The 27,720-nt window shown below is 30.8% G+C and overlaps 3 protein-coding genes and 1 long non-coding RNA gene across 5 annotated transcripts in view; 3 read left to right on the plus strand and 1 right to left on the minus strand.

Moving 5' to 3' along the window:
• Positions 1 to 4,943, plus strand: part of LOC141450957 (uncharacterized) — a 44,446-nt gene extending 39,503 nt beyond the window's left edge. The window contains exons 5-7 of the long non-coding RNA XR_012456467.1: positions 1,675 to 1,839; positions 3,899 to 4,080; positions 4,171 to 4,943. This is a non-coding gene — a long non-coding RNA (uncharacterized lncRNA). The remainder of the gene's footprint in view (positions 1 to 1,674; positions 1,840 to 3,898; positions 4,081 to 4,170) is intronic.
• LOC141450954 (arrestin domain-containing protein 17-like) overlaps positions 1 to 7,575 on the minus strand; it is a 131,092-nt gene extending 123,517 nt beyond the window's left edge. Inside the window, exon 1 of one of the 2 annotated variants that reach the window (XM_074121904.1) lies at positions 7,380 to 7,575. The gene's annotated coding sequence lies outside the window, so the exon portion shown is untranslated. Of the gene's footprint in view, positions 1 to 7,082; positions 7,342 to 7,379 lie in introns of those variants that run through there. The other variant, XM_074121902.1, reaches the window with a different exon arrangement.
• Positions 7,576 to 11,895: 4,320 nt separating this feature from the next.
• On the plus strand, positions 11,896 to 16,221 carry LOC141450955 (zinc finger protein 385D-like). The gene is made up of 7 exons (XM_074121906.1): positions 11,896 to 12,100; positions 12,388 to 12,559; positions 12,636 to 12,725; positions 12,995 to 13,127; positions 13,892 to 13,972; positions 14,197 to 14,273; positions 15,688 to 16,221. Exons 1-7 carry the CDS (start codon positions 12,054 to 12,056, stop codon positions 15,871 to 15,873), a joined length of 786 nt encoding a protein of 261 aa, XP_073978007.1. The 5' UTR covers positions 11,896 to 12,053; the 3' UTR covers positions 15,874 to 16,221.
• Positions 16,222 to 20,409: 4,188 nt separating this feature from the next.
• Positions 20,410 to 26,973, plus strand: LOC141450972 (androgen-dependent TFPI-regulating protein-like). The gene is made up of 6 exons (XM_074121933.1): positions 20,410 to 20,812; positions 21,127 to 21,296; positions 21,568 to 21,702; positions 24,290 to 24,507; positions 25,670 to 25,821; positions 26,783 to 26,973. The coding sequence occupies exons 2-6, from the start codon at positions 21,132 to 21,134 to the stop codon at positions 26,839 to 26,841; spliced, it is 729 nt and encodes a 242-aa protein (XP_073978034.1). The 5' UTR covers positions 20,410 to 20,812; positions 21,127 to 21,131; the 3' UTR covers positions 26,842 to 26,973.
• Positions 26,974 to 27,720: the final 747 nt, after the last annotated feature.

The following is a 27,720-nucleotide window of genomic DNA, read 5'->3' on the forward strand; positions in this document are numbered from 1 at the left end:
CATTGTTCCGAAAAATTCGATTTAGGGTATTTGTGAGAAAGTGCATTAGGAGATTTGTGAACAATAACCTGGCGAACAGTAAAAGAGAAAGCCAGAGTGTGTCCATACCAAAATTTTTTTTGCAAATAAAAAAAAAAAGCACCGCTGACATCTTTTAGTATTATTAGAATCATTGTTAAGCGTTTATTAGCTTTAGCAGCAAAACAGTAGGGTTATGGTTGTTAATTTTTTTGTTTTTTTTTTCTTTATTGTACTTTGTATACACAGTCAACACGCCTCTGACAGCTAACATTGGAATGGGAGTTACGTCAAATACTCCACCAACTTCCTAAAACCAATTTGTCCAGTTTGCAAATAAAATAAACCTACAAGAATAAATAAATAAAAATCAATGGTTGAAAAGCACTAGAACAATTCTGTGTTAATTTTAATTAAGAGTAGACCTATTTGTTCAAATGGTCTATTTGTTCGCCAAAAAAAAGTCTGTTTTATTTTCTCCGATAATGGTAGTACTCGGCCGTGTTCTGTTTTCATTTTGTCATCATACGATATGTAAGAATTGCTCTTGGATTTCGTTTCACCAGAAATGTCCGTTTTTGGATCTCATGAGTCTAAAATCTTTCTCCTTTACACTAAAAAAAAAAAAAAAAAATGGTTAGTAGCAACATTAGTATTTTCTCACTTTAATTACTGTTCTGTTTGGTGTATTATAATAAAATTTAATTGTAGAGCTGAATTTTGAATTATAAAGGTTTGTGAATTCCTGTGTTCGTTTTATTTTCAATGTAAGAAGCGATGAACATAATTATCCCTCAATTCATCTTTCTTGTTTAGCTCAATGTAAAGTACAGAAAGAAGTATTTCCTTGGTAACTTCTTCAGATAAGTATTTCGATTGTTCTTTTCCAATATTTTATTACGTTTGGTAAATTGCATTTTTTTTTATATATATATTCTGTAATTTACAATCTGTATAAACATATTCAATAAGTAAATAGGAGGTGAATGAGATGAACTGGTGCGCGAGGAGAGCAGGAGGAGAGAAACTACCCAGCGGTAGCACTCTCTATAGGAGAGAGGAGAATGTGAGGAGGAGAATACGAGGAGGAGAGAGGAGAGATTTAGTTCTTCAGACTGTAAGGAAGTCGCGCGGCCACTGGCTGACGTATTGTAAGGGATGTCAGAGGAAGCGAGAGACAGTACCAGAAGATTAGAGCTAGTCGAGAGAGTAGTGTGGATTTTTGGTACTTAGTCTTGGCCAGTTGGTCTATGAAGGGAATGTTGAGATCGGTGTGAAGAGTGAGGTTAGTCACGTAGAAAGGAGCGTCAACTATCTGTCGGAGGAGTTTTGACTGAAATGTTTGTACAGTCCGTATGTTTGTAGGTTTGGCTGAACCCCACAGCTCTGGTCAGTAAGTCCACATAGGTTTGAGGATAGTACTGTATATTAAACATTTAAGTTCAATGGGCAATTTAGAGCGTCGTTTAAGTAGTCTGTAAAGCAGTTTCGCACGTTTCGTCATTGCTTGTCTTTTAAGTCTAGTGTGTAGGTTCCACTTGAGTCGTTTGTCTATGTAGCGCACCAGATCTGTACAAGGATACTAAAATATTAAAACTTCTTGTAAGTTAATCGAGAAAGAATACAGTTTTGATTCATTACAATGTTACTGTCTAGTGTCTATGTAGAGCCCAAGGTAGCGCACCAGATCTGAACAAAGAAGAGGATTGCAGTTGAAGAGGACAGGTGGACAGGAGCCCCACCGGAGAGTAAACGTGGCATGCTGGCATTTCTGTGGGTTTATTTTAATCCGCCACTTCTTAGCCCAGGATTCTATTTTATGTAAGTGTGTCTGTAACTTGTATGAAGATGATGAAGGATGTGTACTTGAGGCTAGTATGGCTGTGTCGTCTGCATGTGTACAGAGTAGTGTAGAGGGTTGTACAGGTATGTCTGATGTGTATACTGTGCAGAGAACGGGGCCAAGTATACTCCCCTGCGGCACTCCCGCCCCCACTGTCGAGAAAGAAGAGATTACTGAGCCAGTACTAACTTGAAAGAACCTATCTGAAAGATAAGAGTGCAAAATGAGGTAGTATGTTGAGGGAAGATGCTTTTTTTTAACTTGAACAGTAATCCAGGATGCCAAACACGGTCGAAAGCCTGGCTTACGTCTAAGAACGCCCCCGAGCAATACTGTTGTCTCTCCAGCGCTGAAGTAATAGCATCCACAACCCGGTGGAATTGTTGAATAGTGCTGTGATGACGCCTGAAACCAAGCTGGTGGTTTGGTATAACACCAAACTCCGATAATATGGGGTTAAGTAACAGTTTTTCGAGAACCTTTCCTAGAGTCGGCAGTAAGCTGATTGGTCTGTAGGATGAGGGAAGGTGAGCAGGTTTACCAGGTTTCGGGATCATTCGCACCACTTAATACTTCCACGTTAGCGGAAAGTATGTAGCATGAAGGAAAATTGAAATTTAGTTTTAGTTCAATTTCGCATTTGTTGCGATAAAAGAAAGAAAATTTTAAATAGAAATAAGACTATAATACCGTTTTGTGAAAGTTATAATCAGAAATAATTCAAGTCCAGGAGTAGTGGAATGCTTTATATAAAATTATACAATGTTGAAAGAAGATATTTTCAATTTCAGGTAGGAGGAAAACAGAAATTGTGTTTCATTATTAAAAACAAAAAAAAATTGTAACAGCCAAACATTGGCCAGGGTCAAGGCGATTGAGCAGTCGTTAAAGTAGGTAACTCGGTACACCCCGAGTTCACTGGGGCACTAGTTTAGCAGAGTGAAGTTGTCCCTCTCTTAAACACAAACTACATTATTCACTTTATGTTGATGTTCTCTAAATAGCTTACATTTTCTTTCTCTAGTTTCTTGAATTATTTCTTTGTTTTCTTATTGTTTGTTTTCTTTTATTATTTGTTTTTAATTTAATTAAAGAAAATTTTGAATTGGAACAGTAGGATGACCTAATTTTGTTTTTTGCATCACTGTTGTTGATTAAGCTTCTAATTAATTTAAATTCTAGAATTAGTTTTGTTAAAACTAAACATTCTGATAGTTCATTAAAAAATACTTATATTAAAAAACTTATATTAATAAAAATTTTTTTATTTTTTTTTTTTATTATTTACAAGCTTATAGGTAAATACCTTTAGCTGGGAGTTGTAACAAAAATGTACAAACAGTAAAAATAAAAATAGAAGTAAATAAATGAAAAATACAAAATAGAAAAATAAAATAAAGCAAAATAAATAAATAAAATAGCATTTCATTAATATAGTAATAAAATAAAGGAAACTATTCTTTATGAGGTAAAAAAGTGGATAACTAAAACATAACTCATAGACACATGTACATGAGTGAAAATAGCTTAATTAGTTAAACATAAATTACTCAACAGTTATCACTCTAAGAGCAAAGAACTTCTGAGCTTCAGAGCTTGGTGCATAAAACTGTAAATATCATTAATTTGCTGCACACTATTTATGTCTAACAGCTTGAGAAGGTTATCATTTTTAGATTCATTTGAAGAATGGTACGTGTAGAGAAAGTGACTTCTGACGGGTAACAGTGAGGTACATTCATATTAATAAAATTAAAGCTAAGTGTGTTTATTTATATATTTTTTAGTAAGAACTATATTGCCTTCAAAGGGGGCACCCAGAAATTTTTGTCTGAGGAGGGTTTGATTTGAGTCGAGAATTAAACCCATTACTTTTCATTTGACAGCAATACTGTCATTTAGAATACAACATAATCACTTTCATTAAGTTTATCTCTGAGAATATATTTACTAAATAATGTAGATAACATGATCTCTTTAAACTATTATAAAAAAAATCATTAATAATTATTGATAGTCATTAATTAATTGTTTAAGGTTATATTCTGAGAGTTCTCGGACTGTACCCAGTCCAGAAGAAGAGGAAGTCGGAGAGTAAGGCGCTATTCCGAGATATTAATATCTTGGTAAGTCAAGGAAAACTGGCCTCAGTCAGACAGAGCTAATAGCAATAGATTTGTGCTGATAAGATTACAAAAGGAGGATAGTCAATTTCAAAGGTATAATTTCTTCAGACTTATCGAGCTAATTTAAAGCAGTGTGAGACTTCTTGAATTGATATTCTGATAATTATTGTTACATATTTTCAGGATGCTCCTCGAGCATTCAGGACCAAAATTTAAGAAAGACCTATGCCATTTATGGCGTAGTAAAATGCTTCAAAACGGAGCTAAAAAAAAAGCTTACTCTGATACTCCGAACAATGGTGGATGTAAAACCTTAGGCCAGTGGAGAGCAAAAAGTACATTATTAGCCATCGCGTTAATTTTCTACTTCATGCTGTTCAAGGATAGGGAGGATAACCAAGCCTCTTGGCCGGCTAAAGTAGATTGATCCCAGATTGAGTAAGCACAGGTAAAAGCATGCTCCTGTTAACAGATAAGAAAAAAACGGCTCTACACATATTGAATACTTACTGTTCAGGGTAAAGGTCATGTGAATAGCTGAGAGAATATGGCTTTTGAAAAAATCATGCCTCCAAGGCGTGCCTTTTCAGACTTTGGGGGGTCTAATCAAAAAGAAAGGATTAGATGGCTGCTCTAACTGTAAGGTAACAATAAATCCCCTGTCACCTTAATATAAGCTCCCTGACTAACCCCAACAGAATCTTAACTTACGTACTATTTTTAGAATAAAGAATTGTGTTTTAATGTAGACAACAGACAGATCCATGTATTTGTAACAGATGTAGTAGAGTTAAGCCAATTATATTCTCTTGCAACATAAATTTTCTAAATAATTTTTGTACTTTACTTTTGACTACATTTGTTATAGCATTTTTTTGCAAAACTTGTAATATTTCATTTATTTTCAGCGTGTTTAAAAACTAAAATGCTCCTGGGTTAGCTCATGTTCCCTTCATATAATGGTGATGGATTTATAATAATTCGCATGAGCGATTCCAGACTAAAGACGAGACTTTTCTCGACTTAGTACTGACGGGAGGGTTTACCACCATACTCTGGAGTTGAATCAATGCGCCATTCTGATTCGCAGTAAAAAAAAAAAAAAATCAAAACTCAGAAATCTACTCAAAAAAATCACGACGATAGATTTGTAGAGCAAAGGCTCTTATCGTCGAAACGAAACCCGAACGGTTAGGTTTTATTTTGAATTTTATTTAATGGTTAATAGTAAGAATTTGACAGTAAAGTATGTTTGCTCCGTCCATGACTACTAACTGGTAATTAGACGTAAAGCCCGCCTGAAAAAAAAATCCATTACTTTACTTTGTTTACTTATAAGTAAGAGCGCAGGCAATGTGCCATATATAACAGTTTTTAGGTCATAAAGGTCATATTAGATGTTTGTAAAAAACTATAGAAAAGCTAAAAACTGTGTAAACAAAAAGTTTGTAAAATGTACGATTTGGTGGGAAAGCCACTGTTTTTTTGGGGCTTTTCTGGAAAACGACTCTGATCTTTTTCCTGTAATAATATTTAATCATTATAAGAAACTATTACCATTTTCATTTCACACATTTTTCCGAGAAAATTTAATTTTAGGAGCGATAACCCTAAGCTTACCTCCGAACTGAGACCTACAATACAATTTATGGTTTTAGCTGTCGAATATTAAGAAAAATTTAACTTTCAGACTCAAAGTTTGTAGCATATTATATCTGGTAAAAGAAAATTAAGTTCTTATCAAATTTTCAAAATGTAATATCCACAGAAGTGATTTTTGTTTAGGCCCACTAAAGGCATATAAAAGAATTCTTTCCCTCCTTCACATTAAATTCTACGTTGTGTGTAAGTATGTGAAAAACTCCTCAAAAATAAAAACTTATAAAATTAGCTGAAACTTTATAACCTGTTAACTCAAAAAGAAAAAATCCAAATAGATAATTTTCTATAACAATATTTCCAAAGGTATTTTAAAACCATTAGTGTTATACACAGTTTAATACTTTCAAAATACTCTTAATGCAGTAAGAAGTTTTATTCATAATTGACAATTCATTTAAAAAAAAACAAGTGTTATAATACATTTGAAAGTATAAAAAACTTCAAAAAGAATATTTTTGAATTGTTTTCATTCTAGATTTATAACTCAAATTGGCTGAGATATTTTAGAGATAATTCCACAGCCTCTAGATTTATTTTCTTTAAATTTTTTCCATAGTTAGGTGGATATTAATTTAAATCCTTCTTTTCTTTGTTATATATACATATATGAATTTCACTTTGAAGATTGTGCTTACAACAAAGGATCTGTGCTAAGAAAATATGCTGTAAGCTAATGAAACTATAAATTTTCAAGGCCACAGGTACTTTTATTTACATTGAACGTGAAGTAAGCTATCTACAAAGTGTCTAAAAATAGTTATTTGTACCTAATAACTGCAATATTATTCGTCCATTTTTATTCAATTTTCAAATCAAAAGATATATGCTGTTATTGGCCGCGTGATTTTCCGTTAGAGAATCATCTCTAGAAAGATGAATGACTCCTCTCATGTTTTGTATTTCCAGCTTATTTACTCGTTGTAGAAGCTTTAGTGAGTGCCCTGCTCTTACAAATTTTAAAAGATGTAATTTGTATTTAATTATTTTATTTTTTTGTTGTCTCCTGATCTTTTTTTTTCCAACTTGTTTTTCATATTTAAATTAAGGAATATTCAATGATGATATTTCCAAGTCTTGGACAGTCTTAGTTTGATGCATCAGGTTAACAAAATATGGGAAAGAACCTATTTGAATTTTGTTCATTTATAATAATAGTTTTTTGAAATACCATGATGTAAATCCTCAAGAAAAAAAAGACACATTCATTTTTTAACGACAGACTTTTATCCCCCAATAAAAATTATTTAAAAAATAATGTTCTTAATTTTTGTTAGAAATAACTTAAAAGATTCTTTAATTGGAACTATCTTGTTTATTTGACGCGAACTTGATGTTAAATTTTGCATGTGAGCAGAGTGCAAGAAAATACAAAAAAAAAATTTAAAAAGTGAAGTGTATTTTTTTGTATGTAGTGAGCGTTGAGAAGTACTCACAGTGGTGATCAAGTTGGTTAGGATTTGTGGGTGGCAGTCGTTTATTCTTAAGATATGATGGAACTTTGCCGATGTCCGTGCCTAGACTGACTGGTCGGTTAGTTGGAAGCCGACACCAGAAAAACATGGGGTGGCCACTATTGCCGAGCAACAAGCCCCTTGGGTGCGTGTCCTATGTGGCCTCCTCTTTCCTAACTTAATTACCATATTGTATGTTGAACGAAACACAAGAGAGAATGGCAGTAGAGTATATAATGCAAAATAAAAAATTACAAATATATTCCGTGGCACCCCTACCTGAGAGAGGTGAAACCTGTAAGCTCTGCATTACAACCGCATTACTCCCGCCAACCTTCTGCCAATATAACAGTCTCGCTCACTCTAACATTAAACAATGCTTCCATCGTCTTTAGAATATTCCCACAGAACACCATATGGGAAATTTATATGCCTGATGAAAATTTGTTACTCATCAATTTTATTAACAAGCATCACGTGCATTTCACTTTAATCAACTAAATGACAGTTTTTTTTTTTTTGTGGTTGTTGTTTCAAATGTAACTTGAAACGCATTTTCATCATAGATAACCTAGTTAATAGTTTTAATATGTCGTTAAGTAACAATATCACATTAAAACATCAACTCTTTCTGTTAATTAATTTTGTTTCGCCCTAATATAATTACTGTACTACAGGTGGCTAGCGTGACATTTATTATTATTATTATTAATTTAGTAAATGGCCTTTTTAAAAATGCATAGCTAATGCGAAGTATATTTTATCAAAAAGCTACTTTTAAAAAAATTAATATAATTTCATAAATTATAAGTTGAAATAGAAATAAATTCGCTAAATTTTAAAAGTTGGTAAGATATTGTCGATGATTTTCATAATTTGTAACTTATTTAAAATTTATTTTTAAAAAAACACCGGCGTTTAACGCTGACTTCACCAAGTTTCGTCAGTTTCATCACTTATATTTCTAACATTAGATTCTTAGTTTGCTAAATTGTGTATTGATTGTGCCAAGACACTTTTATGAAAATCAATTTAGCTCAAAATATAATATAAATTGCTTTCGCCCAAAAGTATCTCATGGCATTATAAGCAAGCTGAGAGCGAACCACGCGGTGTGTGGATCGTATCTTCACAGGATCAACAAAAGGTCCTCACCTCATTGCGTAGATTGCAATGAGGAGGAGGATTTCAAACATATAATGATGATATGTCCACGTTATGTGGTAGAAAGGAAACGAATGTTTGACGACATATACAGGTATTTAGATGCACCATTTCGCTACGAAGACATATTATGCTCCACCAACATCTATGTGCTTAAATCTGTAGCAGAGCTAGCAAAGAAATATGAATGTATTTAAAAGCAATAGCCGATTAGAATGAATGCAAGAAAATGATTAGAGAAGGATTACGTGATTTTAATTTCGGTTAAGCTATAAGGATGGCAGGAATATAGAGTACTGATCCATCCATTAGTTGTAGTTTATGTAAATAGTTGTATATAGTAGAGGGATGAATGTGTGAAGCGAATGTATTTATAAGTAAGAATGGCGAGTGAGTGATATTCTAGTGATAAGCACCTAGACGATGCTGGCTGTATAGCGAAGGCCAATGTCAAAAAAAGACAAGGTAAAAAAAATCTCATGGTTTTTTATAACTTTTTTTTTTGTAATTTGTTTTTCTTTTAAAAATGTATTTTCATTAACACATAAGTCCATTATCGTGCCTGAAAGAAAAGTTCAATTATTTAAGTTAATACTAATTATTAACTGCAAATTCAACGAGTTATGCATCCAAGCAACCACAATTATGAGACACGAAACACAAGCATTTGTGTAATTTATGGAAAGCAGGTGGTTTCAAAGCAGAGTGCAGCATAAGCTAGAATACCGGATGTGGTAGTCTTGTGGTGCCTATGTTTGTACTTTAGGTAGTATAGGTAGTCGTCTGTTGAATTACACCCATGAACAGGCTTGTGGAGGTGAGCAGTGTTGTGGTAAGTTACAGTCTAGTCATATCCGCATATTAGTGGAGAATATAATGTAGAGCAACACAATACGCGGATGTTTTTTTTTACATAGGTGTTGTAAAGTATTTCATAATGGAGGTTCATCGAGAGCAGAGATTACAAAGTGTAGAAAAATCACGAATTGGAATTTTTTCAAATATGTTTTGTATTCTCCGTAACCTTGGCTTCCACATCTCGGTATTTAACAATAAAGGCCATCTAATCAGCCGGACACTGGCTTAAGAAGAACAAATTAGAAAATAATTAACCAAACATTTGATGAAAACCTCCGTCTATTTATTATAAAATCTCTGCCTTAATCTACCTGGCTGATTTATATCATTTACAACTAAAATCTATAGTTTAAAAAATTCGTATAATTTAAAATCTCTTTAAAGGTGTGATACGTTTTTCTTTAATCATTTCAATTAAATTACACAATTTGGCTAGCCAGAGATTCTGAATTAGTCCCCTCAGCAATTCTAAAACCAGAGAAAACTTATTCACTTCTTGACAGAAACTGAAAAATTAATGGCAATAAGATTTCTTCAATTTGGGATCAATTGTTTCTATTAATCACGTCTTGTTTTATTTGTATTTGTGGCAATCTTCTTCTTTCCTATTCACTCTTTGCAAAGGCAATAGCTTTAACTCCATAATTTAATTTCAAATTATACTTTGCTTTTTCAAATTCTGTTCTAGTGTACTTTTCCTTATCGACTTGTTTTTACTCATATTGCACGCTTTTATATATATTTTACAATTATAACAGACTACTCAGATTATGAGAATTGAGCTACTTAATCATTTTAATTATTGTACTTGTTTATTTACTGAAAAATGTTTGTAATTATTTTTTTTGATGGAAGAAAAAGTCAATTTTCCAAAATCCAATACAATATTTATAAACTATACATACACGAACAATAAAACATAATTCTCTTTTTTTAATTTATAAAGAACTCGATGAAATTGAATGTACACTTAATGTGAACTGAAAAGGAACAATACTGAAACACAGGTTAAATAATAAGACAAACACATGCGTCAACGACTGTTACTATGGCGTTTCTTATTTATTTATACGTTTCAACGTATAAATATTTATTATTTTCAAAAAAAACAAGTATTTAAAAACAAATTAATTGTTATTCAGCCTTAATGTGTTCTGTTGACTCGATAAACGAAATGGCGCTCCTGGAATGTTCGGGTATAATTCCTGCAGCAACGAATGTTTGCTTCAGTTTTGGTTTTGATCGTGCCTGAAGGTTAGAGTGTAGGTGAGGTTTCATGGTGCATCAGTCATTACTGACTCATTTGCAGTTTTGATTGAAATTTTTGTAATCTGCACAAGTTGGAAGGTTGGGTAGAACCCCACAATTCCGAGCTGCATAACTATAGTGTTAATTATATTATATCAATTTAAAATGCCACTCTGAAACAGAGATACTACAGTGCTAGATATTTCAGTTTAAGGTAAATGTAGTTACGAAAAAAAGGCTCTATCATCCCGGTAGTAATATCCTGAGGTTATATTGGGAAATATAATGTGCACTAGAATCAGAAATTCTAATGTAGGAAGGGGGGAAGATAACTAATTGACATGCCAGAAAATTCAGGATAATGGATAAAAAAGCTATGTAATTGCCAGGCCAACACGATCTATTGGCGACTTTAGTAACTAACAGCTATTATAGTTTACAAATATTCTGCTAGGTAGCGCACCCAGCTCTATCTCTAGCACTCTACCAAAACGTTTTGTTTTTTCATCATAATCAAAATTAAATTAAATTTATAAAGTTATCACGAAACATGTTCGCATTGAGATTGTCCAGAAATGAATATTATTACGTTTAACACTGAATATTCCATTTTTGGTTTAAAAAGTCGTTTCAAACGTTTCCACAAATGTTGCTGCTTTTAATCCAGCTTCAAATGCATGGTTTAACAAAACTGCTCATTTAAACAGGTTTGTGAAAAGAGTTTGTCTAAAAATATTATTTCCAACAAGAAGGAAAGTGTGTTAATATACTGCCATCTTATACTGATTTTCAGCTGGTAGAGTATTGAACTTCTAGCTGCAGTATTGGTAAACTAAACTGTTCTTATATTTTCTTTCTTAGTAACCTCTACTGCTTATTATAGTCCGATGATAAAAGTACAGTCTATGACGGAAGAACACTGTCCGGAGGTAGACAGTGCAATGGAAAAGACTCTTGGTACCAATTAACGTGCACTCACTTCTAATATTTACTTACTTTTCATACGTTATAAATAACAGAAAACTCATGCTAGGTTGAAATAATTCTTACCCTAAATTAACGTTGACAATATTCACTTCCTTGATGATGTAGTAACAAAATTTAGATTTGAATAAGGCTAGAAATGAGATTTAAGTCGTATTAGTTATTATGTTTATTATGTTCTGCCAGTCAAAGAAACTGGTATTTAAAATTTACCATAGTCTCCAAAACCTCTGTATATCGCATTAATTAATTTAAATCCTCATTAGCCCTAATTATAAAAAATTACTTATGGATGAAATTATTTTTTTAATTATTTATATTTTTAAGCGACTACAGCAGATGCAAATTCCAAATTTAAAAAGGAAATTAACCAGAAGAGAATTTCCACTGAATTTCGTTTCTAAGGTAAGAATTATTTTTTAAAGTAAGCAATATAGAATTTAAATATTTAATAAGTAAAGAGATTATACTCTTTCTTGTTTCGAAAAAAGAATCATTTATTTTGCTTATCTACTTTTCTTTTAAACAGACTGTTAGGCTTTTATTTTGGCAGCCGAGACCGGTATTGATGTTTAGTTTGTTTTTATTCTTCAAAGAGGTTAGGATACCTCTTTGATATTTTGTGGTTTGCGTTTATGATTCGTAATAGAATACTTTTATTTTGTATTTTATGAGTGATTGCCTCTAAAGTTTATAAAAATGAGTGGTAACAACACATATCCTACAGTTGCTACAATAATTGGATGGTAGGTACTTATAATGTTTACGATACTTAGTATAAATCACCAAATAAGGTACATACTTCAGGACTTGAATGAAATAATTTCACTTGTTTCATGCTCGGTTACATATCTAAACAGTGCCACAGTGTTTCAAAGGTTTTTGGTATTTATCGAAAGCTTAGCATTATACATATGCGTTTGCGTTCTTGTCAATTCTGTAATTATTATTAGTTTTGTTTAACTTTAAGAAGGTAGTTTTATTTTTGATAATTAATAACATTCTTCTTTGTTAAACTTGCATCTCTTTTTAGCCCAGAACAGTTAAGCTCAGAGAATGGTTTAGTTGCCACACCTTTGGGAATATCAGGTGAATTACAACCTCCAGCTGGAAGATTAATCGAAGATACTTCTAGTATCAAAGATCCTATTCAGAGAGCCCTTATTGATAATATTTGTGGCAATTTGCCGGACAGAAATCCAGTAGTAAGTTTCGATTGTAAATATATTTGCAAGTGCATTGTAAAAAATGCTGCCCACTTATTTATTTATTTCTTTGTAGGAATATGTAAAATGTGAGATCTGTAATGTTGATTGTAATGGAAAAGTATCTTACCGAATTCATCTCAGTGGTGCAAAACATGCGAAGCGTGTAAGTATCTCAATTGGTAATCACAGCAATTATTATTATAATTGTTATTAAAATTTAAAATTGAACTGGGCTATTTGATTAGTGGCGGTATTTAATTAAGTTTCTTTTCTTATTTATGAAAATTGATCAATTTAGACAAAATTAACCGGTGTACACAGATTATCATATATTAAGTAGTTGAACTTATGAATGATCGAAATTTTTTGAGTTTACTTTCTTTGCACACACAATTACAGTGTATCTACAGTTTAATTAATTTTTTTTCACAGCTTAAAGAACAAGAAATGTTGCAGTACAAAGAGTTACCATTTATAAAAGCAATCACTGACACTGGAACTTATAGTTGCACTATTTGTGGTGCTATATTAAACGCCATTAGCCAAATACAGGCACATATTTCAGGTATGTCGCTAAAAGATATTTAAATTCTTTGAAGTGTAAGAGAGTAAGATCTGTACAGAGGTGTGCCGTTATGGAGGACCTCAAAAGATATTTTTATGGAAACAAGTGAAAGGTAATGTTGAAAAAGGTGACAAGAGATTTTGGCTACAAATGCAATTCAAAAGAAATATATTAATTTGAAAGAAAGGCACCTTGATTAAACAGCTACGGAAAATTTAAGTTGCATCATTTCTTTTCTTAAGAAGGGTCGTTTAAATTAGGACTTCCATTGATCTTTTATCCAGTTTATTATTATTATTTTATTATTTCTCTTCTGGCCAAGTGGAATAGGTGGCAGGCGGAAAACTAGCAGAGCTTGTTCTGGAAATAAAATGTTTAGTCTTTTTAAAAAACATGTTAGTAAAAATTTAATGTAATTGCGAACTCAGCTCACAAAAATATGTTGAAAATGTGAGGTTATCGTTGGATTTATCTGTCATAGCACGCATGCTTTCTTATCTCTATTTTCTGAATATCATCAATAGTCAGAGGTTTGAGATGAAGCCTGGAATAATGTATAATGAAATACATTTTAGGCTAAAGGTTTTAAGTGATCCACAGCCAATATTAATGTAACGTATGCATCTCCATCCAATATTCGCTCTGATTTCTCGGTTCTTTTAAGGTTGTTTTTTATTTAAATGTTCACATAATTTAGTCATTCGGATTGCTGTTCACGATTATTTTATCATTAGTTTCGTTTGTATTATTTTATTATATTTTAGGTAATAAACACAAAGCAAAAGTGGCTTCTAACAAGACGGGTACCTGTAATATTGAAATAACAAATGAACCGGGCAAACCAGGTATGTTTATTATTTTTAAAAGATAATATTCATTTTGTTAGAATGAAATTGTTTTGAAGAATATAATTACCGTTTTAAAAGTTAATATTTGCATTTTAAAGGAATAAAAATAATAAATCCGAATGATTAACACTTTTTGCATAATGCATGTTGATCAATCAGATTTATTTTATCATATCACCTATCATGATGTGATAAATGGATAGTATTGATACATGCTTTAGGTGTGGATGCTACGCCAAATCTATTATATTGCGCCGCTTGCAACATTCATGTGAACTCGGCCACTCAGTTCCAGCAGGTAATTGTAATTTATAATGGAAAAAAACGGTATGGATTAGAAAATCTTTATTTCGATTTTTTAATGTTCATGTTAAATTGTATTGCTATTCTTTTTTGAGAGGTCGTAACTATGTTATCCGTAAACTCTTTATAAACTCTAAGAAATGCTCAAAACTAAAGAAACCAAGGATAAAAATCCATTACCCTTCTTGAACTATGTTACATAAGATTCTGTGTGTAGTTTGAAAAAACAGGCAATAACCTAAAGAGGCAACATTTAAAGCTCGTTCACCAATCATCCAGTTTTTGTCAAAGATCCAGTTTGCTCAACTACAGAGTTAAAGCAGAGTGAAGCTGTCAATGACTAGTAGGAATATGAGAAAAGTATGTAGATGACAATCTACGACAGATTCGATTCAGTAGAACTATCTATGTTACAACTGATTGTTGCTTTATCGGTTATCCTATCTGGCGGACCGATAATGTTCTGTTCTGTTTAGAAAAAAACTTTAAATCAAGGCTTTGCCACTTTATCTAAAAAAGAAAAACTTGTACTGGTGTCTTTGTGAAGCACTTTACTTAGGACAAAAAATCCACCTCAAAAGACTAGAATAAAATTGTATAGTATTCACTAGAATGTGAAGAAATTTACTACCTGACTGGACTATTCTACAGACTCTCTTATTCAATCTTCAAACTGGTTATTTTAAACTTACCAGTCTTGATGCAATACCTTCTCAAAACGGTCAGAAAGAATCAAAAGGTTATAAATTTATTCTTCTCAATTAACTTCACTCTAAAGAGAATTTCGCTATCTTCAATCTGCTCCAAGCGTGAGCTTTACTCTAAAGTATTGACTCAAGCTTACACTGTGCTTGCCCAAATTACCATCATGTTAAGCAAATGTTGTAACAATCATGTCAATCCACTGATGCAGGCCCAACTCCTCTTTATTCGTCCAGCTTCATTTGAAAATCCTTAGAATTAACTCTTGTACAAATCTCTTCTATTGGACGCAAGAGTTGGGTATTATCTCGTCTCAATTTCTTGTTGTTCCCACTCTTTGTTTCTGGCAGCTCAATATGGGCAACATGGTTCTAAGGTTTTGAAGGGTTAAGAAAAAACCCACCTTCAACAACTTATCTTTTGTTATACCCTGTATTCATTGATGCGTTAGAACCAATAAATAGACACACTTCTTTCTTCTGACATAATGCTTATAAATAGTGTAACAATTAAATTTAGTTCTTTTACCCTTACAACATCTTAAAATAACTTTTACTTTTGATTATAATATTTTCCTTGAAACTGATTATCTGGAATGTACCACTTCAAAAATTGAGCTTCTTTTATTCAATAAAAACCTAAAATTTTGAAACAATAGATAACAGTTTTACTTACTTTCTATATTAATCGCCACTTTTTTTTTTTAGCACACAGCGTCGAAGAGGCATATAAATAAGGTGAATGGGTCGGTGGCTCGAAGAGCGGCTCCATACTTCCTGAAGAAGAAAGGTGCCGGTACGAATGGTGCTAAATTCACATCAAATTTGTATGGCCAAAATGGAACTTTCAAACAGTTTGTTTCGGCCGGCTATTTTAAACCAAATCAGTACTAAAGAAAAAAAGATTCTGAGAAAAAATGTTATTTTTTTATTAAGTTTTTTTTTCAAGTTTTAAGTTTATTTTTTGTGATATTAGGAAATGTGATGTAAATATTATTTTACTAGATTAGAAATGTATTTCCTTGAGTTCCCTAAATTTGAAAAGTTTAGATTGGACTCTGTAATAACTGTTACTAGTTATTTTGTAAATGAAGAATAAATAGAATAATTATATTTATTTATATATTTTGTAAAGAAAAGTAATGTGCTCTAAATAAAATATAACATTAGAATTAGATTCAACAAAGTGTAACACAGGATCCACATCCATTTTTGGTGACATTAATAAATTTTTACACTGGACTGAAGATGCTACATTTTTTACCTTCAACTACATATTTTGATATATAAATTGACACATGTGATAGATACATTGTGATGTATATAGATATTTATTTTCTTCATTAACAAGTTTTTTGAACCATGTTCATATTGCACTATGGATCACGTTGTACAACATAAAAGGTAAAGTTGTTTTGAGGTAGTACCCGTCTAGTACTACAGCAAAATGCATACAAGTTATTGTTAGGAATATGAAGAAAAAGTATTTAAAAACTTGCGTATTAATCAGAAGTGGTTATTTACTTATCTTTCTAGTGTTATTTATTTATAGTTATTTATTCAAAATGCATCAACATTTGCGCTTGTTGTTGCCTGGAGTCTTCACAGAGTGATAAAATATCTATCATCGGTAAAATTCAATTACAAATGTTTGTGGCCCGCTCTTTGCAGCACAAAGTGAAAGTGCTTTCATAATCATTGGTGCATTTTACATTCCAAATACATTAACATTTTACAGTATTAACTGCCCAATGAATATTTACTTTCTCTAGGTTGATATTGTTAACTGACAACTTTCGGAGCCCAGAAATACATAATTTTACCATCTTAATCAGAAAATGTTTCAGAATTAGATTTCATTTATCTGAGCAACTTAATTCATATGTTTTGAGTTTTAGATAGTTAAAGCAATTAAATAAAAACAACAACTCGTCTTTTTGCCAACGTTTCGACAAATATATTGCCATCTTCAGGGCGTAGCTATGCAGGTTGGTTGAGTTACAGAAAACTCAGTTTACTTTTTTGTTGACGTTGATTAAGATAATTTGTTTATCAAGTGGCAAATTTATATACTCATGAGTGTAGTTAGTGTATGATGTTTTAAACAATTTTGATCCTCCGATTCGCTATTCAATACAACAATGTTCAATTTTTGCTGAAGCCTTTAGTTCAAATTAAGTTAGGGCAGTTAACGTAACAATTTATTGTAAGTAAAGCATTCACAAAAATATTTTATTATTTTCTTCTCAGAATACAAGAGGAATTCTTCCAATAATTATGTAATTTTGAGAAATTAAAAAATAAAATATTTTCGACTAGTTTAATTAGGTAATGTTTTATTTGATGAGGTACAAGTAGCATATTGTTTCGAAAGCAAACAAATAATAGAATTAGTGATAGCTAGCCATCGTCATTACTTGTACGGTACGCACTAAACAGATAAATGACAGAACTAATATTTACATATAATTATATAGTTTATGTGAACAACTTACACAAACTTGAGCACACGGAGGCATGAAGTTTATATGGAAATTACAGACACAACAATTGTCATATATCTTGTATTTTAATTTTTATTATTATTATTAAAGAATTTTCTTTACCTACTAAAAATAATTTCTAAATTTATTGAGACTAGCATTCATTGCAGTAGCAATTCATTTTGGTAATTAATTGCTACAGACATGCGTGGTTGGTTTGGTAGAGTTAGCCCGGTCAGATTAGGAATTAACCTCGGAATGGAAGATAATAAGATATAAACTTTTATAAATCTTTGTTATGGCATTTTATAAGTTAGCTCTAAAGTCTCATAGAATCTCGTGTACACGTCACCGGAAATCAGTAATCAAAGGTCACGAAAATCTTCTCATTTTTTGTGTACATATCTTGTTTCCTTTGCTCTAAATGACATTTAAAGTTATTACAAAAGTTGTAGAGCACAAAAGTCTCTTCAAATTTGGTTCTATGCAATTTTTCATAAAATCGACCGTTCTTGAGATAGAGCGCGAAGAGTGGGAGCGTATGTAATGTAACGTTAGGTCAACTGTAATTCAGTACATAGAACCTTTTATAAAGTTACAAAAATATTATAATTATTAAGAAATCTCAGGTATTAGCTAATTAATATAGCTTTATTAATAAAAATATAAATGTTCGTTTGTTCGAAATCTTAAATCTTCGAAAGTTCTTCACCGATTGCTTTGAAATTTGGACACAACGTTTTACGTTAAACACAATACGGTTGCGTTTTTATACACCTATTATATAAATGTCACTCCAGGTGAAAAACATGGTAAAAACATGTTTTTTTAACAAAGAAAAAAAAACAGCGCCATCTGTTGGACGTAAAAACAACAAATATTTTACGACTCCATTTCAATGTTTTCATTGTTAAATTGGATGTTCATAGATTCGAAATGCAACAAATAGCCCTGAATCCACCGACTATAATTCCGGTATTTGGGAGTGCCTACGTATTACTCTTGGAACCAGAGTAGAAAAATTATTTAAACGACGCAAACGAGGGGAGCGAGTCGATGGACAACCTGGCATATTTAAAGAAACTACGGCAGGTAGGCTGTACACCGTGCAACCCTATCATGATGAAAGCTTCTTTCTTACAGCAATTGAGAACTTGGACAAGCTTATATTATAATAAATTATACAATGTTAAAATGGTCAATTTGAACAATATATACACAATAGGTCGGCTAGTCTCGCCAGTGGAGGTTTAGAAGAAAGATAAAATACGGAATCAACATTAATTTTGATAGGATTTCCTCAGTTTCGGTTTTGAACATTGCATTTTTATGATGAGTGTATATCATACTCATTTGGTCAGCTAGTTTTGGATGTAGAGATTATGGTAAAAACTTTTTTTTTTGTTTTCCTTAATTTCTGTTTCCAAAATTCTATTTTTATGCCAAGTGAATACAATACACATTAGGTCGGTTGTTTTTGGATAGAGTAGATCAGAAAATAGGGAAAAATACAAAATCTTCATTAGTGTTGCTGGAATTTCCATAATTTCTGTTTCTAACATTGTAGAGTAGGATATCCATACTATCGAAATACGAATTAAATGTAGTTTAGGGACGGATAGGAAGATCAGTCATGTAAGGGGATTGAAGAGGAGAGTGAGGACATACTTCATTAAGGAACTCCTGCGAGAATGAATAGTAGAGGAAGAAAAGTCTTGAGCAACTTGGAAGTTGAAGCGATCTGATAAGTAGGATAATTAGGTGCTGGAAGTAGAATTTGAGCTTAATCAAAAGACCTTGAAGCCATACTTTGCGGAATATTCCAGACTCCTAAAATAACTCCCGGGTGATATTGATTTAGATCAAGGGAGAGATGGCTATGGTGTCTCAAAGGTAGTGAGACAGCTAGCAGAGTGGCAGTTTCTGAATCTGGCCAGGGGCTTAATGGTGATGTATGGATGATTGTCAAACGGCTTAGTAGCAGCCTACTAAGCTCTTTCCCGACGGTTAACATGTTCTTCAAGAATTGGAATCGTAGGGTTTTTCTTTTTTGGTTCAAAAATTTCCATGGCGGAAAGTGTGTGATTCTTAGGACGTAATTATATCGAGTAGCAATGAGTAATTAAAAACTACTTTACTTTTTTTAGGATAATAGGTATGTATTGTGTAATAAAACAATTGAAAACTGATAATATTTTTATTTTATAATCTAAATTCGGCCAAGGTGAATAAATAAATAAAATTTAGTTATTAATGTTATTATAATTTATGTACATAAACGCTATTTTTATTGGTTATTAAAAGTTTTTCTTTTTAGTTTTTTAATATTTATATGCAAATATATTATATTTTTCCTTTCGCAATAATTATTCATAACTAAATAATCATTCATAATATGTATACTCAATTCTTGAATTTAAATATTAAATGATCATCCTTAGAACATTTGCTTTAACTTGTTTTGGATATTCAACTTTAGCAACTCCTAAGTAATAAAGTGGATGATTTTACTTTATTTGCAACATAAAATGAAATATTACAAGTTCTTTTTTGTTTTATTTCTTTTATAAAACTACTTTTAGCATTTATTCATTTTAATAATAGGCATCGAAGAAAGCTCATGTTTTCAGGTGGAAACCTTGGATGAATTTATATCTAGAACTGAGTGCATTTTATTAGAAAAAAGAAAAAATTACTGAACTATAAATAAAATATTTTCTCTTTTTCTTAAACACTAAAACAACTAGTAATTAGGAAACTGCTTTCTATCTAGATGATTACTGTATAATAATTGATGTGGAAGCTACATACACATTAGTATTTAATCAAACGAAGGTCGGGGTCAATTATTATTTCAAGGTCTCCTGTATGTTTTAAGTTCAATTTTTACCAGCAAACAAGCTAGAGACTATTTATTCTCTGCCTTGTATACATATGTAACTATCCATCTTACTATTTAATTTGCTATCATCTGACGGAATAGTAGCAGGTGGAAAAATCAATAGTATCCTCTGTACTACATTACGCACACAAAAGTAGTGGGGTTTTCTCCTTTTCAGTGATTGGTGCAACCGGCGTGGTAAGTTAGTGTATGTAGCGATTGGCGCTGTAGCGAACCACGATTGCCCTGGACTACCGCGCGGCCACTACAGCCATGGTTGGAATACACACGATAGTGGACAACTCGACCTGTAACACCAACAACCAGTCTAGTGGTTAACACAGATAACTGTAAAAAAGAGAATACTTGTTCGTCAGTACAATCCTGTATATAGCCCACTCCAGTTCTGATGTAACAACAGAGAAAGTGCCTTATCATCCACTATAGAGATACATTTATTCAACATAAGGTATGAATTTTGAATAAATATTTATTAATTTATCAGATTATTTTTTATTTTAAACGCTTTTAATACTTATAAGTATTATTGACACTCGAAAAAAGTTTCGTTTTGTTTCATTAAACATGTTATTCAGATGCTAACAAAAAAATATCTTACTTTTTTTTAAAAATTCAGCACGTTTTGTTCCAGTTTTATATATAATCAATTTATAAAACATTTATTTAAGATCATCATTAAAGAAATCTTATTTTCTGAAAATGATAAGCGTATTTTTATCAGTTATTGATTACATCAGTTATTTGTTGATTTTTTTTTCCAAGTTAACATGGGAGCGAGTGCTGCATTACTGCACATTTCTGCACTTTCCTTATACATTTATGTTATGTATTTTCTACATATTCAAAATGCAACTAAAGCAATGTTATCAGAGGATAAAAGTATTAAAACTATGGCGATATTTTCAAGAAGGTTCCTTACAAACTGGACATTTGTAAGTAAATAACAGGCAGTATATTATTTCAAAAAATAGTTTTTAATTTCTTCTTTATTTGGTGCCCTTTTTTTTTAGGATTTTCGCTTAGATATTTATTACTTCCTAGATATCTATCTAGTAGTTTGTACTGCTACTTTTTTGTTGACGATATAATATGTAGATTTTTGTAATTTCTCTATCACACTTTTCACTTTCATTAAAATTGTAAGTTATAATTGTATTTTTTAAAAAACTGAGGCAATAAAATAGCTTAAAATATATGTTTCAGGGCATTCAGGGAGTGTATTTCATTTTTTGTACACTACAACATTTATTAAGTTTGTTATCAGCGCACAAAATTAAAGATAAATTAACAAAATATTCTGATTACATATTTACAAGTATAGCGACACCAATGGCTCTGGTAAATATTTATATTTATTCACTTCTTTATTTGATTTTAAATAAATAGAAAACTGTCTAACTCAAAAGAAGTAAGAGATTTACAGATTTAAACAGGATTAGTTTTTTATTTAAAAACTTTTTACAGAGAAATCAACTTCTATAATATAATTTTACTTATGAATTTCCTCTTAATTATGAAGAATTTTTTTAAAAAAAAGGAGACATTTTTCGGCGCATCGATTGCCTTGGTCATTAGCGCCGGGGAAACTTTAATCATTTTGTTTTTAAATATGAAAACGTTACATAAGAGAAATGAAAATAGAGCGATCGGAAGAGGATTAGGTCATTCTAAATTAGTTATTAGTTAGCACTTATAACACTTATACAATATTCTTATTACTTACTCTAAAACTGATAATGATATTGCAAACAGAATTTTTTAAAGTTCACTTCAAACTTAGTAAAAGTTTTGAGTATCGGAGTTTGAAAGGAATGTTTGTAAAAGATGTGTTATTGTGAACAGTACAACTTAGTAAAAGAAAAACTAAGATTTGGGCTTTTTTTTTTTTTAAATGAAGCAAATCATAATTTGTTTTCCAAATTGCTTTGTTTGAAGAAAATTTATTGGAATCACAAAAGAGAAAGTTGTTTGAATTGTTCTGCTTTCTTTTTTGACTTTCTTTTTGTTAATTTGGGAAACCATTTAAACGGTATTAATAAATCGCCAAGTTTAAGTTCATAAAAAAGTTCTGTAAAATTGCGTTAATCTAAAGGCTAGGACTTCTAATAAAATATTAATGAACTAAATTCGAATAATTATAGATAAATCATGATTTTAAAATCATATCTCTTATTTTACCTTGAAATCAGAAAAGGAATATTAAGTAAACAATTGGCTTTCAAATTATTAAATATCAGGGAAAGATTCAAAGTAATTCAACCAAGTAAAGTCAAATTGTTATCCGATGTTATGAACATAAAAATTATACAAATATCTATGTAAAATATTACGTAATTATTGTTATGAAATACAAAATTCTTCAATTAGTGGGAAAATTGTATATTCATTGTCTCTAATTAAAAATGAATTTCATGAGAGAAAATTATTTACTTTCTTACGAAAAAGTGTTAGAAAAAGATATTGTATTTCTTTTTTCTTTTCCTCAAAGTAATAATTTTATTACGTTGATAAACATAATTGAAGTAAAGGTTTTTTTGTTTAAATTAACTAATTTCCAGTAAAACTGCCCAAGTTTTGAGCTCAAGGACGTGGAATATAAATTCCTTTTAAATGACCATTCGGCCTTTGATAGATATGTAGAATTCATTAATGTAAAAGCCTTATATCTAAAACTAAAAAGTTTTAAAATAGTGTTGCATTATTACACTAATTGTCTGCAATAAAACCATTTGATTAAAACAGTTTTACTAAAAATCCTTTCGCTCTAGTTGAACACTAAAATGCAGATCATTAATAATTTTCGCTTGTATTTAATGTGTATTTTACTATAAAATAATATGTGATTTAAAAAAAAATTCTCTGCATAAAATAATTGTTTTCAGGTCACGAATTTAACAGTTCTAGATACTCTATCTTTCAAGTTGACTTATTCTCCCATTTTTCCCGATAGGAAAAAAATTAGAGGAAATGATAAACGAATAATTTGAGTTAGAAGAATATTAGTACAACAGAAGTTGTAAATGCAATCGTGCAGAAAGTCTTTTTAATTTTTTGTTTTTGCAATTTCCTAGGCAGTCGCCAAAGTGTTTCAATTAAACTTGGTTTAAATTTTAGACCTATCTCTTTAATTTTATACTTTTCTCAAGGAATATTGTTGTAATGGGTGAGCTGTGAAGTTACTCTACTTCAACAGAATCATTTTTAATATTAAATCATTATAATGGTTTAAATAAATAAATTTATCATCAGCGAGAAATACTCTTAAAATTGTTGGATGTTGAGTCAAACCCCTCATTAAAGATCAGCTACCAAGCAAATCCAACTACCCACTACTGTCTAGTTCGCTTTTGATAAATAGCTAGAGATGAAAACTCATGAAAGAAAATTGCACAAATTCTAAAAGTTTCTTGCACATTTGAATACAGTAGCTTCCGGATTTATCTCAATGCATTAAAAAGAAAAAGAAAAAAAAATCAAGAAGTTTTTTAAGATTTGATTTAATTAATTTGATTGATATCATTCTTGTCCCTCTCAATTTGTATCAGTATCATTTTTTTACGAAATCCTCTGAAATCTGTTGAACATACATGGATATACAGTCGTTGCAGTTATACGTAACATACATTGAATTGGACAGTACACTGTGTGAGGCCCTTTATTTGGTCCTCGTATAAGTTGTTACAAACATAATTCCTTAATTATGTTAAGATTAAATTAATCAGTAAACCTGATTTCAAAATCTAAAAGGCGAAAAAATAAGATGAATAAGTATACAACAGAAATATCAAATATTGTATCCAACTATTCTTTTATTTTGTGTACTTGCAACAGGTAAATCAGGTTTAATGTTGTCAAGAACTTTCTAAAAAAAATAATAAATAAATAAAATGCTTTCTTTAATGTATTTTTGTTTTCTTCTTTACAGATGGTCAGTATTGTTTTCTGGTCAATTTTTCTATATGATAGAGAATTGATTTTTCCAAAAGTTTTAGATCAAGTGATACCTGTTTGGATAAATCATAGTATACATACATTTAATTCAGCAATCGCCATTATAGACATGTTTTTTATAAACCATAAATTTCCTAGTTGGAGTCGAGCATTACAGGGGACTCTAACGTATTTGCTAATTTATTCCGTCTGGTAAGATTTTGTGTATTTATTTAATAAGAACTATTCGAATATTTTAATGTTTAATGATGTCAAGAAGTTTATTTATTTACATATTTTGTTCTAACATTTTTTTTCGGCCATTCTGTATCTAGAAAAAAGTATTTAGAAACATAAGTTGCTTATTTGTGATGAACTGTTTAAACTGATGGATGTTTAGAGGTTTCATATCTGTATGCTTTTTTTAGAGCCGCTCTCGTCCTACCAGCCTGTAGAAGACACAATATCTGCCTCCACAATCAGTCCAACTAATGATTTTCATCAGAAATAATATTCAAAATTAAGATTATATTAGAAAAACACCATTGCTCTAAAATTTGGAGGAAAATCTAGCTTCTCCGAAGTGCACGGTCCAGGCATTTTTTAAGGACTCGATAATCAACAACGTTTTTAGGTCATAGCTACCGTGGGTTGTTTTCAGTCGAATAGTGGCCAAATTTCTTTATTCCACAAGTTACAAGTCCAAATCTAGCCTTTCGGGATTAATATAATATTACAATTACAAACCAGAAGTAAACAAATTAAGTTTACCTTTTTACTATTCAAGGCTTAATATATTGATGCATTTCATTTTTCGGACAAAATTAAGATCTGATGTTCGAAAAAATCAGAATACATTTAAATAAATTATTTATATTCTATAATCGCAAGAATTATTAACTGCCGTAACTGAAAAAACACGTTTCGGCACAACGGTATCTGAACTCGGGAGTGGAAAAGTAATGCAGTGTCATCGTGCTGCACATACGAGAGTGGACTGATATTTATTCTTTATTTTCGACACCATTAAAGTTCATATTTCGGAATTTCAAAGGAACTTTTTTGATGGTCCTAGGAGTAAAGAAGGACTAGAATCCTACTAAAAGTAGGAAGAAAGATGGCAGTAATGGTCTTATTATTAATTTGGCTAGTTTTTGAAACAGTTCAAAAACTATATTATTCGAAAATAAAAAAATAAAAAATAAAGTACATTCCTTTGTTAATCATATTCCTAAACCTTTAATCAAAACACATATTCAGCAAATATTTTCAATGTAGAAAAATGTACATGCGAAACAATTTAGAAACGAGAGAATCTGTCTTCATTCTACATGATTAGGAACTATTTTATTTACATTTATTTTATTTTTTGCAGTTTATTTGGCACATATTTCCAAACTGGTATTTGGCTTTATCCAATATTTAATATCTTGACTTGGCCTCAAAGACTTCTACTTTCAGTAGGCGTTCTTGTAGTAGCAGTAGCAATGTACGGCTTAACAAAAATTATACACCACATTATTTGGGGTAAGTAGACTTAGGATAAAACAAAATAAACTACTATTATATTTCGTATCATAAAAATACATTATTTATTCCTATTTGTTTGAACTATGTGTAGCATAAAATCGAGCCCGATGTTGCGAAGTTTTATTACATAAATTTGAAACTAACTATCAAAGTGATACCAGAATGATTTCTATTCACCCACATTACTCTGATTCCTTATGAACTTATCTACTTTCTGAAGCTAAATTGTCCTTTAAATGTTCAGGCATTGAGTGAATCTATTGAAATGAAAAGTAAATGGAATGACCCTCTGATCACAAATTTCAAAAGAAATTCGACAATCATAAGTTTTTGTGATCGCACTGTGTCAAATTTTAGATGAATATACATCATATATTTTAATATAAAACAGTTAAGAAATGGTGATTCTTTGAATATGAAATTTAATTTTACTTTAAGAAAAAGCTAAAGAAGAAAACTTTAAGAAATTATTGGGTAAAGTGGTTCAGAGAGTATTCCCTAGTTTTCCTAATGTAAATAAAGGTTAAAAAAGTTCAAATTTGACTGGTATCATTTGAATTGTTTATAACTTTATTTAGGTAACTGGTTTTTGAATTGAATATAATTAACTAAGTGAATAAGTGAAATACTAAAAGTACTTAAAAATATATTCTTTTTTCTGATTTTTATCAATTCTGGTACATTTAACTCAGCTTGAAGAAACTTTGTCATTATCCGTAGCTTATTAAGCATATCGCTTTGGTGTAACTCACCAACTTTTTCTTTATTCACCGTTAAAATGTCCTCCAATCTCGTAAATTTGACTTTGAGAGTGGGATAGCGCGAGACAATGGAAGAAATTCGAAATACTATAAGATTACTTCTATTAATCAAAATGAAATTTAATGGAAATTTCAAAAACCAGATTTATTTATAACTGTTATTTTTGGAAATAATAAAATAAATAAATTATTTACAGGGAACACTGTAGCTATGCCAGAAAAAACTAAGAAAGGTTCAAAACATAAAAGAAAATAACAAATGCTCAAAAGAAATAAAAGGAGAAACCGAACGCCAGGGCGGAAACAACAAGAACAGTGAATTTAAGAAATTATTTTGCAAAACAAAGATAAAGATTTTGTATTTTTCAATAAAAATGTTGAAGGCCTACTTTTAAAAGATTCATTAAAAACCTCTTTCAAAAGTATATTAATGCTAAGTTAGGCATTAAACAATAATGTGTACTTGGACGTCTGTTTTCTTTGGCGTTCGGCATGGATGTTTGCAGTTTTAGTAGCTCTGCGTGATATACTAGACATTAAAACTGTGAAATATACAAATTATGCTAAAAAAAAAAGTCTGAAACAAAACAATTCACCTGAATTCACAGAATCTCTGAAGAATCTCTCACCTATTATATCGATTGAAAATAACATAAAATTTTCCCCTTCCTACGTATAATATGTAATGTAACATTAATAATACTGTACGTGACTATTTCTGGTTCAAAAACCTTAAGTTTTGAAAACAATGATACTAAAGAGACACTGCTAAATGGTATAGATTTAAAATAAAATGTCTATATATTAATTACTATGATTAATGTCTATGATATAATATCTTATCATTATTTTAAGAAAAAAATTATCAGGAATGAAATGGCCTTTATAAGAGTTTGTGACATCAAATAAATTCTAAACAATATTATTGCAGCGAAATTACTTAAATGATATTATTGTTTTAAAATTTGAATAAATCACATAAGCTTTTTCGAACGTTTCTAAATGGCTGAAATGACGAATGAAATGTTTGGTACTAGTTAGTTTGTGTGTTTTTTTTTTGTCGTTTAATCAACCCTTATAATTAATTAACTTTTTAAACTGTAAGTTTTGTTAAAGAGATTCGTAATTCAAAATG

This window comes from Rhodnius prolixus, unplaced genomic scaffold (genome assembly GCF_049639745.1).
Source record: "Rhodnius prolixus isolate KJV_2025 unplaced genomic scaffold, Rpr scaffold_8, whole genome shotgun sequence".
Classification (NCBI taxonomy): domain Eukaryota; kingdom Metazoa; phylum Arthropoda; class Insecta; order Hemiptera; family Reduviidae; genus Rhodnius; species Rhodnius prolixus.

Coding starts and splice junctions, on each gene's coding strand:
- LOC141450955 (XM_074121906.1), top strand. CDS start 12,054: ATGAGTGGTAACAACACATATCCTACAGTTGCTACAATAATTGGATG. Junction 12,560..12,635: donor TGCCGGACAGAAATCCAGTA/GTAAGTTTCGAT, acceptor ATTTCTTTGTAG/GAATATGTAAAATGTGAGAT. Junction 13,973..14,196: donor AAATGAACCGGGCAAACCAG/GTATGTTTATTA, acceptor TACATGCTTTAG/GTGTGGATGCTACGCCAAAT.
- LOC141450972 (XM_074121933.1), top strand. CDS start 21,132: ATGGGAGCGAGTGCTGCATTACTGCACATTTCTGCACTTTCCTTATAC. Junction 21,703..24,289: donor TAGCGACACCAATGGCTCTG/GTAAATATTTAT, acceptor TCTTCTTTACAG/ATGGTCAGTATTGTTTTCTG. Junction 24,508..25,669: donor TTGCTAATTTATTCCGTCTG/GTAAGATTTTGT, acceptor TATTTTTTGCAG/TTTATTTGGCACATATTTCC.